General features: G+C 24.3%; 2 protein-coding genes and 4 non-coding genes across 6 annotated transcripts; 5 read left to right on the forward strand and 1 right to left on the reverse strand.

Moving 5' to 3' along the window:
- On the forward strand, positions 1 to 91 carry Bma-mir-279. The gene has a single exon (XR_006228006.1). It is a non-coding gene; the product is annotated as a pre-microRNA Bma-mir-279 (primary transcript).
- Positions 92 to 1,745: 1,654 nt separating this feature from the next.
- On the forward strand, positions 1,746 to 1,853 carry Bma-mir-250. Its single transcript, XR_006228007.1, has one exon. It is a non-coding gene; the product is annotated as a pre-microRNA Bma-mir-250 (primary transcript).
- A 152-nt stretch (positions 1,854 to 2,005) lies between these two features.
- On the forward strand, positions 2,006 to 2,096 carry Bma-mir-2.3. The gene has a single exon (XR_006228199.1). It is a non-coding gene; the product is annotated as a pre-microRNA Bma-mir-2.3 (primary transcript).
- A 62-nt stretch (positions 2,097 to 2,158) lies between these two features.
- On the forward strand, positions 2,159 to 2,293 carry Bma-mir-5841. Its single transcript, XR_006228198.1, has one exon. It is a non-coding gene; the product is annotated as a pre-microRNA Bma-mir-5841 (primary transcript).
- A 2,121-nt stretch (positions 2,294 to 4,414) lies between these two features.
- Positions 4,415 to 7,328, reverse strand: Bm13596 (Uncharacterized protein; the record flags this gene model as incomplete). Its single annotated transcript, XM_043081254.1, has 3 exons — positions 4,415 to 4,531; positions 6,068 to 6,270; positions 7,184 to 7,328. 3 exons carry the CDS (start codon positions 7,326 to 7,328, stop codon positions 4,415 to 4,417), a joined length of 465 nt encoding a protein of 154 aa, XP_042937188.1.
- A 2,414-nt stretch (positions 7,329 to 9,742) lies between these two features.
- Bma-daf-31 (N-terminal acetyltransferase complex ARD1 subunit homolog, putative) lies at positions 9,743 to 12,295 on the forward strand (the record flags this gene model as incomplete). Its single annotated transcript, XM_043081255.1, has 5 exons — positions 9,743 to 9,766; positions 10,520 to 10,593; positions 10,887 to 11,046; positions 11,586 to 11,807; positions 12,110 to 12,295. The coding sequence occupies 5 exons, from the start codon at positions 9,743 to 9,745 to the stop codon at positions 12,293 to 12,295; spliced, it is 666 nt and encodes a 221-aa protein (XP_042937189.1).
- Positions 12,296 to 12,742: the final 447 nt, after the last annotated feature.

Genomic DNA, 12,742 nt, shown 5'->3' on the forward strand with positions numbered 1-12,742 from the left:
TCATTCGTAGCTGAGCATGGTTCTTAGTCATGTGGCATGTAAGAGATTCATGACTAGAACCATACTCAGCTATGTGACCCGGCATTCTTAACGGTCTATCTCTTATTGTGTTATCTATTTCTTACTTGTTCTTTCCTTTGTCATACTGAGTAACAAAGGTTCTCAAGTGGTGTTGCTTCCCATGTTTTCCGTATTATCTCTTACAAAAGTTTTTTTTTTTGTATGATGGCTTAGCTGTGTGGAAGTTCCAAGAGGAGAAGTGTGAGGTAGAATGGAAGTTCATGTTCATTTTAACAGATGAAATTGGGTCATTGCTGTTTAATCGGAAGTTAAAAGTCACAGGAGGGGGTCCAAAAATGATGTTATAGGATCGTCTTGAATCATGAATATCTTGCGATATCGTAGTTGTGAGTACTGTCATAAGGTTAGATTGCGTGTGTAGGGAGATTTATCGGAGTCTGATTACGAGAAGAGCAGAATTTCATCCCTTTCTTTTTCCTCCTCTTCCTTTCCCTTCACATACAGTTTGGTTTGGTTATGTAGTTGTAATAGAATTGGAGTTTTTTTCTTTTTTGTCTTCTTGTGTTTACCAAAAGGGATATTCTTCGTAGGTTAAGCCTAAACTTTTGAAATTTGAGTTAAAAAAGATTGAATTATGATGCTATAATCAAGCGTTCTTTTGGCAGGAAATTCTATTGAAACGGAAGAGTGAAATCTATGTTTGTGAGTGTCGTTCTTTAAATCTATTTGTTTTGTTGTTTTCTCTTTTTTTTTTTCTTTTTTCTTCTTTCCTCTCTACTACATAGTATACAGAGGGCATTTATAAGGTTTGGACGGTTTGGACTGAGATGAGGTTTTTTTTTTTATCGGTCGGCATGAATCATTCCTTTTTTTTTTTCTCTCTCTCTTCTCCTTTGTTAGTAAAGAAAGAGTAATATATTGGAAAGACGTTAAAAAGAACATATGTGTTGTTGACCTTCCCTTTTGGTATATTGCCCATTGTCAGCTGCCTAAAATTTTCCATTCTCAATTAATGATTAAAAAATTATTTGGTGGTGAGTAAAAGGGAAGTAGTAGTAGTTATGACATTACCGTTATCAAAGTAAGATGCAAATCAGTTAGGTTAAAGTTTTACTAGTTTGTTTCATGAATTGGAGGAAGAGATGGAATACGAATGCTTCTATAGTGCTTCCCTCTCTCTCTCTCTCTGTTTCAGTGGTTGAGATGAAAAGGCTGGCTTTTTGTGTATTCGATAGTTCACGATATGTTGTAACTCGTAGTAGATTGAGTTGATATTGGTACTACAATTCTGTAGAAGGGATTGTGACAGTATGATATATGAAATATGAATGAATGAGTAAGTGTGAGAGAGATGAAATGTATATTCTTTATGTAAGATTATTTTCCACTTGGTGAAGTGAGCGCTGGTTTTGTTCGAGCATATGCATTTCCTTGGTTGTAAATCAGAGTGATAACTAGTATCGTCTTTCTCACGCTTGCTTCCTTCGGTTAACTACATCAATCAATCAATTAAAGCTGATAGATTTACTGTAGTTTGCTTCTTTGTTTATGGAGACGATTAGTGTGTTAAAGCAGTTTGGGAGGTTGCTTGCACTGTTTCTGAGAGTGTGTGTGTGTGGTATTTGAGAGACGCGAATTGTTGAAGTTATTTCTCAGATAAGAATTTATGGTATTCCTTGGATGAGATGTACTGGGTACGAATTTAAACTGATTTTGAAATTCCGGAATATTCATGGCTAAGCTTGAACTGCCAGTGGTCTTGTGATCCGTTGAGAAATTTTGGATCGAATCACAGCCAACTGGTGGCTCAGCTTGCTGTGTGCTGCACTTTTTCTTGGATTTCCTTTGTTGTTGTCTGTGGTTGAGGTATTACTTTTAGTGATGATTCTTTTGAGTACTCATATTGAAGTAAGATATGTCCAATTTCTCATGAATGTAATGTCATGATCGCGAAGGGCCTTATCCCTCTTTGTAGTTCTGTTAACAAATCTCGTGAGCCGTATCGGCTTTGTGGTACATTGTAATTCGGTTATGCATCACAGCACGATTCGGCTCGCGAAGTGTTAATTTTTCATGTTATCTGGGTATCTGTTATTTTTACCTTCCGTACACTCCAAATATCTTTAGAAGCCATCCTTACCTACGTGAAGTATTCTGAATGCTGTAATTGTTTTATTTAAATTATGGGAGTAATGGCCTGGATTTTGTCCAAAGCGTTGTAATACAGCTTTGGCACCATTCAGACCACTACACCTAATTTCACCTTTATACCTTTACTTCGGGCATTGTTGTGATTTCATAAACCTATGAAATAGATGTTCATGGCTTTTCTCTTCATAAGTGTGGTTTGTTTCATTTGTTTAAAATATTAATGATCGTATATTGAAAAAGAATATCATTTTTTTTCGTTTTTTAGCAAGCCTGAAAGCAATCATATAATCATCCCGAACTTACTGTGGGCTGAACCATTCCGTGTTGTGTATACTGAAAGTTCCTGAAATCTATGATCCAATTATTGTTTTGAAATTGGCAAATAACCTATTGTCTATGAATAATCTTACCAGTAACATTTATAAGTGTCAATTTTTTTTTTTTTTTTGCATGTCGGGTGTACTGTATATTGAATTTCTTGCAAGAAGATGAAAATTTTGTTCCTTAGAAATATGTAATGGACTTTAACATCTGTTCCTAAATAATTTATAGCATATATTTGCTTATTAATAAGCAAAATTAATAAATTACTAAAATTATTCCTATTCTTAACTTCTAAAATTTGTAATGCTTTTTATTGAGCACATAACTATTTTTTTTTTTTTTATCAAAGTTTTCGAAGAAGTTACAAAATTTCTGGTGCTATTTTATCAAGGTTGCAATTTCCACATTTCCTTCTTTTTTTTTTTTTTTTTTTTATCTAAATTATTTAGCCAAGTTATACAGATCAGTTGGAAGAGGAAATGTTATAAAATTGGTTAGCTTTTTGATAGGAAATTTTGCATTTGATTAATGCAACCTTAAGCGTGTATGTGTATATATTATAAACAGGTACCTATCTCCGATTGGTATCGAAATATTATTGAATGTTTTTGCTGGGAATACAATTACTATTTCCCATCTTATCTATTGCTTTCACAAATACATTGTTTGCATACATAATAATATATCAATCATATAATTTGCTAATACAACATCGATTATACCAGTTCATATTGCAAATGCTAAAGTATTTTAATACATTTACAAATTTCATTTTACTACAGTAACAATTAAATTAAAAGATTTTTTTTTTTTTTTTTTAAATGATAAACTTGAACAACAATAAGTAAAACGAGTTAATCAATTCATAAATTGTAACATCATGGGAAATTACTTCATCATGTAATAATTTACTCAATAGACGATCAATTTAAAAGGTTTGCAAATTTTGTAACGAGTACCAAGCTTTATTCCCTAATTTATAATTTATATTTTTCGCTTCAGTTTCAAATTTCGGTTTTCGTTACGGTTAATTTAAATTATAGCTCCATGAGAGAATCCAATAAAAAATTGTCTTGCATATTGTGTAAGCTAATGAATGTAAGCATCAAACACATATTTCGATGGTGGACAGTTGACACATATTAACGATCTTTTGAGTGTTTCAACATCTGTGATTGGAGTGCTTTGTACATGTTGGGACATCATCAGCTGTCGTTATTTCATTATTATTATTATTATCGTTATTTTATTATTATTGTTATTGTCATCCTTGTCGCCATTTATTGTTAACAATATTATTAATTTTACCGTTATTACTAATTATTATTATACTATTTGTTATTAATTATTATTATTATTATCGTTGTCATTATTAAATTATTATTACTATTAAATTAAAAAATTTTATTGTTATTATTACTGTTATTATTATTATTATCAAAATATAATTGACTGAAATATATGATGAATAAGCCAATAAAAATAAGACGCGTAAATTATTTGCAAGCAAAAATTTCATGATGAAATGATTTGTGCAAAAATCTATTTCATTTGTTTACATTGTTTATCGAAGTTTTAGTTTGAATGAAAAATAAACAAAAATGAAAAAAAAAAAAATAAAAGAAGAAAAAAGGAAGAAATTTAATCATTCTTATTTCATCAAAATGACCAATGATTGTTTAGTACAGTGAAATGAAATGCATGAAAAGTATGTGAAATTCTTTTCAATCATTCAATTATTAACAATCATCATTAGTCATACAGGAAATGCTATACTGTTGCTATTTTATTTTTTTTTAAATATTTTAAAGTATGAAATTGATAAATGAAAAACAAAAAGAAAAAAAAAAAATCAGCAAAAAAAGGAAAAATGAAAAAAATGTACAAAATTACTTTTACACAATTTCAAAAAAAAAAATCAATTGGACCATAATAAATTAGTTTTTATATCAATAGCTGGTCTTCGATCTGCTTCCTTAAATTTCTTTTCAAATTTTTGATAAACTATTTCACGAAACATTTCATAGCATTGACCCTGAAATAAAGGTAAAGAATTAAAACAATGTTCATTGTTGAAAGTAATATTATAGTCAATAAAAATTATTTCTATAAATTATTTATTACACTAAAATGGAAATGAAATTAATTTGATGAAATTATATATATATATATATATATATATTTTTTATTATTGATAAAGAATATTTGAATGAAATATGAGTAGCAAAGATAGTAAATATTTATTTTTGTATTATCTATTATTGATATCATTTGATAATACATTTAAATTATTTAAATATTTTATGATAACTTTTATTGATTCTGATATTTGTCTAATAGATTATTTTATATTTTAAACTCAATTAAACTTAAAATTGCCCATTTCTTTCTATTAATTTGCATTTGTTTATATTTTTATCATTCATACAAAATTTTCATATGAATTTTTGATTCATAAGTTAGAAATATATAAAAAAAATCATTTGTAAAATGATTAATTGAAAAGTTTTCATTTACAAAATTCTAATAAATTCTTTGTTAAATTTGATAATATTAATGTTGAAATTTAACTTCACTTTTTTCATGTTTAAATTGTTATTTTTGTTTAAATTTAATTTTTTGCTCTTCAAGCTGATATTTTTTAATTTCAAATTGATTGAGCGATTTTTTCCTTTTTTTTTTTTTTGTATGAATTGCAATCCAAAGCTTTTCAATAGGTTAATAAGGTTAGTTAAATTTAATTTACAATTTATTTCCATTTTATAAATCTTTGTTTGAATTATTGCTAAATGAATCGATTAGATCTGATGATGATGATGATAGTAATGATAGTGATAATATTAATAATGATAATAATAATAATAATAGTGTTGATGGTAATAAAGGTGACAATAATGATGACAATGATGATTTATGTTGACAGTTGCGCCTATTTGTTCAGTTGTTATAAATTATAAAAATGATTTTACTTCGATATGATATCATAGAGATTTGGAATGAAAGGAAACTAACTGTCAACTTTTTCTAACAATTTTATTATTTTTCAATATTTTACGATTATATTTTTTAAATTAGAAAAAAAAAAACTAATTATTTTGAAATGAAAAGAAATTTTTTTTGAATTACTTAAATAAAATAACTTAAAATTGTAAAAAAAAAAACTACTAAATATTAAAACTTGAATTCAATATTTTCCATTAAATTTTTTGCTGAAAAATTTGAAAAAACTTTTGAATTTAACATTTTATAATCGTTAATTTATACATTCATTATGTAAAAGAAAAAAAAAAAGGAAATATTTGTGATCAAAGAAGGAATAAAAGTAAAAAATTAGTAATATTATAAGACTAACGAAATTTTTTTAATGAATAAAAAGAAAAAAAATTAAATTTATTGCAAATTTAAAAAAAAAAAAAAATTTTACATAATTTAATTCTAACAAATTAAAATTGAACTAGCTAAATTTTTTAATGAATAAAAAGAAAAAAAATTAAATTTATTGCAAATTTAAAAAAAAATTTTACATAATTTAATTCTAAAAAATTAAAATTGAACTAATTAGCTAACTAACCTTAAAATTAATCCTTTTTCGTAAATTACCCTTTATGCAAATTTGATTAAAAATTCGTGTGACAAAAGCACTACATGTTGGACATGAACCATCAAAACAATGATAAGCACATTGATGTCGTAAGCAGTAATTAGTTTTAATAAAATTAAAATTTGTTTGTTGAATGCATTTTGTTGCACAATTCACCAAAATAGAACATTCATCTGAAATTTTTATCAAATTTTAAGTTTTAACATTTCATTTTTTACATTTTGTTTGTTTTTTTTTTTCCTTATTTTTTATCTAATTTCTTCCTTTTTTTTAATAATTTTTTATATTTAAATTAATATTATTTGATATATAATTATTAGAAAATATTAAATATATAATTTCATTCATTAATCTTTTAATTTATTTTTTTTAATATATATTTTTAATCAATTGTTTGGGGAGCTGAAAAAAAAAGAATTTTTTTTCAATCATTTCGTTCTGAATTAAGAAGTAAAATATAATTTAAACAAAAAACAAATGAAAAATTTTCAGATTTTATTTAAATTTTGAATTTTTTTTTTCTAAAAAATTTCTAATTTCTTTTCAAAATTTTTCATTTTTATCTGAATTGCAAGGAAGAAAGGAATGATTTGGACAAAATTAGCAACACTTTATTTCAACGAAAATATCATTTAAATTGTTTTCTTTTTTTTTTTTTTTAAGATATAAAAATTGTTTATTTAAATTTTCGTTCATTTTATCTCTTTTTCCTATTTTTCCAATTTTATAGTAATAATAGTTCAGCGATTAGAACTAGTAATAAATAATAATAATAATAAATAAATGATAACAATAATAATAATAATAAATAAATAAATAAATGATAACAATAATAATAATAAATAAATAAATGATAACAATAATAATAATAATAAATAAATGATAACAATAATAATAATAATAAATAAATAAATGATAACAATAATAATAATAATAACTGAAATAATGAATGATAATAGCCAGAATAACAGATGATAAATTTAATAACTATGATAAATTGATTAACAACTAAATATATTTCTCATACTTTAATTAATTAAAATATTTAATTAAAAAAAAAAATTTTTGAATAAACTATTAACATACTCTCAGATGATCGTTCACTACCAGATAAAACATCAATTAATTGTTCTTTACTTAATTTACAAATTGGACAATTGTTGCATTCATCTAAACAACCAACTGTAAATATACAACCATAGTCGATACTTTTATCCAAATCATTGTACATTTCTTTGTTAATGATTGAATCATTGAATCGATTGATAATGTATGATATCTGTTAGATAAATATTTTATTTATCAATAATTTTTTAAGTTTTTTTTTTAAAAAATATTTAAAAAAAAAAAAAAATTGATGAATTAATCTTTCTTTTCCCTTTCTTTTTGCTTTCTAATTCTTATAAAATGCTTCTTTTTAGCATAAGCTATTTTAATTAATGGTAAAAGTAGTGATAAAAATAGTAGTAAAAATAACAACTAATTAATAATAATAATAATAATAATAATAATAATAATAATAATAAATAAATAAATGATAATAATAATAATAAATAAATGATAAAAATAATAATAATAACAAATAATAATATTAATAAACGATAGTGATACTATTATTATTATAATTATTATTTTTATTATTAATCATTTTTCACAAGTACTTTATGATAAAAATACTTATCATCAGATCTATCGTCATCTCTTTCTTTTCCTTCTAATTGAAAAATATTCAAATTTTTGATTATATTATTCTTATCAATCTGATCAAAACAAGCAGAAAAAAGCAAACATTAAACGTTTGATAAAAATTTGAAATTTTTATATATAAATTTTTGAAAATTAAAAAAATTTTTTAATTCATACCTTTAGACATTTTTTTCTCACTGCACAAGCCAATAGTTGATTACATCGTTGATTGGTTGTTTTATTAGCTCTGATCGGTATGATAAGAAAAATGATGAAAAAATTGATGATCACGTATAAAGTAAGCATTACGTGAAACGTGACAAAAAATTATTCTGTTATAAGAATTACGTCAAAAATATGCGCAAACCTAAAATAAAGAAATATCAATTTCATAGATTGTGGAACAAAAATTTTACATTGTTTAAAAACGAAAAACAATTGATAATTAGTACAAATTGTAAATGACAGAAAAATTCATCGCTTCATTATGTTAATTTAATTTTTTTTCAAACTCAATTAGTTGATATGAGAGTAATGATTAACTGAGTAAGTAATTGTGACAGAATTGCAAATGACAATTTTAAAATGAAAACAATTAATGTGAATTAAATATTATTTTTTCAACTGATAAAATTTGAACATTTTAAATTATTTTGTTTTTTTTTTTTTTTTTTCTTTGCAAAAAGCAATTATCATTGTTGTCCTTAATAGAGTGATTATTTAGTTACAAATATCTTCGAAATTTAATTTAGTGAACCGTAAAAATGATTTATTGTCGATCGTATTTGATTGAATGAATTAAAAGCGAATTAGAAGAGAAAAATAATATGGATTGAAAAATATGATTAAAATTTATTTCAAATGAATAAATAAAAAAAATAACCTGAAAATTTAATTTAAATTTTCATTGTTTTATCGTTTCTTTTTCTAAAAATATTGTTAAATTTAAATTTTAACATTAATAAATAATGAAGAAATCAAAAAAAGAGAGAGAGAGATAACAATAATAATAACAATGATAACAATTAATGATAATGTTAATGATAAGAAACATTAGTTTTGCTTTATATTCTGTGTTGTTTTAAAATATAACAAATTTTTTGCCGTATTTAAAAGGAATTTTGTTAAAAAAAAAAAAAAAAAAAAAAAAAAAGAACGCTTTTACAAACAATCTGTTTTGTTTTGTTTTTTTTATTCATTTAATTTTATTAAGCAAAATTAGTTTACTTTTAATTTTCATTTTTCTTTTCTCTTCTATTTCGTCTAAAAATAAATACTCTTTATTTTCTCTAAAACAGAAAAAAAAAATGAAAAATCTTGTTTTAATTTAAATTTAATCACTTCATGATTTTTTTTTTTTAACATGATTTGATATAGAAAATGATTGAATGATTAAATTTAATTTAATTAGCTATGAAGTGGAAATGAAATATTAGCTAAAAATTTAATGAAAGATGCATATTTGTTAACACTCAATGTATTATTGCTAATTTAATAGGTATAAAAATTTAATAACAAGAATTAAATTAAATTAAATTAATTATTTTACTCAATTTTTAACTTATAATAAACGAAAGAAAAAAAAATTACGAGAGAAAATGGAAGAATATGAAAGGTTAAATTATTGTTTAAATCAAATTTTTTCAATATAGAAAAATAAATTAAAGTTAGATAATTTTTAGTATATGAAAATTCCAAAAAAAAAAAAAAAAAAAAAAAAAAAAAAAAATTTTTAAAAATTTAAAAAAAAAAATGAACGGAAAAAAAAAAGAATGTTATAATTAGTTAGCACAAATTGAATTTTAGTTAAATTTTAAACTTAAATAAATTTTAATGAAATTAAAAAATAACTCAATAACTAATTGTTAGAAATTCAAATATTTATAAATAAATCTGAAATGATGCACGTAAAAGAAATATTTTATTTAATTAAATGTTTATTTGCGCTCATCGATTTCAATGCGATGCTTTTTTCATTTGGAAGTAAATTAATTTTACCAATTATTTTTACTGGTTTTCTTCATTATTCGAATCGTTTTTCACAATAAACTTTTGATAGAATTCACAAAAGAAGAAAAAAAAAAAATATATTAGCAATAACAAGTTTTGCAATTATTTAGCAAAAAAAAAAATTCAAAATATTTTAAAAAAAAAAAAGAAAATCCATTAAATACTCATAAAAATTTTATCATAAAAAATGATAAAATTGTTCTTTTTTTCTCTTCCTCTTTCTCTCATACCTCAACTAAATTGAATATAAAATGTAAACTTTTTATGATAAATAAAAGTATCATTTATTTATAATTTATGTAAATAATTAAGTAAACAAATAAAATTTGAATAATTCATTTTTTTTTTCGATATATTATAATTCTTTTTTCCAGGAACCTTTTTGCATAAAAAAAAATTTTTTTTTTCACTTATTTATTATAAGTTAAATAGAAATTTTGTATGTTTAGCAAGAAGAAAAGTTTTTAGATTATTTTGAAAACACATTTATAATATCCTCTTAAATGACATTCTAATTTATTTATCAGCAATACAAATAATTCATTATTTTTTGTCATTTTTTATTTAATTTTAAAATTGACAAAAGAAATTAAAACTCTGAGGCAAATATCTATTCAATTTAACACTAGCCATTTATATAAAACTCTACAAAAATTCACAAATACAAATTATTTTTTACTCAAATTAAAATCAAAACTGTGGTGGGAATTAGTTGTGAGCATTTAGGGCCGTGAAATAATAGGTCTCCTCCTATATATAGGTTTTCAGGTTTTATCGGGTGGTGATTTGTTGTGGTTCAGGTAGGTTTGGCATTACCCGTATTGTTTGTTTTTGGATTTATAATCGGTTCATTTCAGGTTAATTTTAGGTGTAGGAAAGTAATTGATAGTATGAATTGAAAACTTTGAGACAAATAGTTTAAGTAAGAGTGTAAATAGTGTGCAGAAAAGTAACTGATGGTATGAATTATTTAGATAATAGATAGAAAGAATGAAATATAGATAGCATAAGTGTGGATAACAAAAGTGTTAGATAGTTAGTAAGTTAACTAATTTGAAAGTTGATAATATTTAGATAATATTAATAATTTCAGAATCGATGAAAGGATGAATCTTCGGGTAGCAAAAGCAGATGATTTATTGAATACGCAACATTGCAATTTGTTATGTTTACCCGAAAATTACCAGATGAAATATTACTTTTATCATGCTTTATCATGGCCACAGTTATCGTATGTTGCCGAAGATGATAAGGTAAAAGAGATACCGATAATGGATATCAAATAACTTCTTTTGATCTCATTTTTAGAAATTTATCAAAATTTAAAACCGTAGGCTACTTTGCGAAATGTTTAAGCAAAGACAGATATGGTCACTTAACTGTTTGATGTGTTAACATATCAAGAATTTAGTGTCATCATGTGTAATTGATTTCTTCTATATTTCATCTTGATTTCATTTACTGTTTATTAGTAAACATAGTAAGGTGATAGCGGAAGATAACAAATCTAAATTTCGAAATTTTACAAAACAGTGTATATGTGAATATTGTTACTAGAAAATTAAAAGGTACATCATTTATATAAGTAAAAAGGTGAAGGACAAGTGTCAAACAAAATTTTCGAGCCTGAGATTTTGAGATTTTTCAAAAATTTTTTCATTCTCGTTGTTGTTTTCAATCTTTTGCTTTCATTATAGGGTCAGATTGTGATGCAAAAAAGCCTCCTAATAAGTAGCATTTCAAATAATTATTGCATATTTTATTGCGAAATCAATTAATCAGTCAGTTTTAGGGTAATATTGTTGGTTATGTATTGGCAAAAATGGAAGAAGAAGCAGATGATGAACCCCATGGTCATATTACTTCATTGGCGGTCAAGCGCTCATATCGCCGTCTCGGTCTTGCCCAAAAGTTAATGGATCAAACAGCTCGTGCAATGATTGAAACATTCAATGCTCGTTATGTCTCGCTTCATGTACGTGTATCAAATAGAGCTGCACTGAATCTTTATCAGGTTTATTATTTTTGATAATTTGTCATCTTTTAAGATCTTAAAAACTATTCTTAAATCCTAAAAGAATAATTGAGAAATTATTTCGGTGGTTGATGTTACTATTTTATGGTGAATGGTATAATATTATAATGTCCTTAAATTCCATATATTCTGGAATAATTCCATCCCTTACAGTTGTCTTATGGAAAGAAAAAATGAAAATATTAAATGAATACTTATCGAAGAGTGTCGTCAAAAAAAAAAAAAGAAATTTTTTATTAAGGAAAGGATAACTATGCAATTGATGAAAATTTCTTTTACAGAACACTTTAAAATTTGAAATTTCTGATGTGGAACCGAAATATTATGCTGATGGTGAGGATGCCTACGCAATGAAACGTCCATTGGTGCAATTTGCTATGGAAAATAATATTGAACCAGCAGATAGGAAAGCATTTTTTAGTACGAAAGAAGAAAGAGAGCATGCAAGGAAGCTGAAAAATAACTAGTATTTCCATTGATTGTTAAAAATCTCAAACTGTGGCAATTATAGCATGTTAGGATTACTTTTTGTTAAATGAGATGAAATCATTTTGGAATTTTCTAATCAGTGAACTTTTTCTTTAAACCAAAGATTTTGATGATGTGCAAATTTCGAAGGATTATTTTTTATTCTGCTGCTTAGCTTTGATTTTTCATGTTGTGTAAAATTTCTGTTATTTCACATGGAGAATTTGGCATTTATAATTTAACCAGTTTCATAGATCTCGTTTAATTTTTTTGTTTAGCTTCCGCATATTTTTCTAAAGTTGGTGGAGTTATACACAAATTCTTCGACATTCATCAAAAATTTAAAGTATTTTTAACTTCCGCATTTTATATATTTTTTTTTTCCCAGCACGAGCAGATTTCGATCATCAAAAACAACCTTTGGTATTAGGAATATATTGGACATA

The sequence above is a fragment of the Brugia malayi genome, assembly GCF_000002995.4.
Source record: "Brugia malayi strain FR3 genome assembly, contig: Bm_v4_Chr4_scaffold_001, whole genome shotgun sequence".
Lineage (NCBI taxonomy): Eukaryota > Metazoa > Nematoda > Chromadorea > Rhabditida > Onchocercidae > Brugia > Brugia malayi.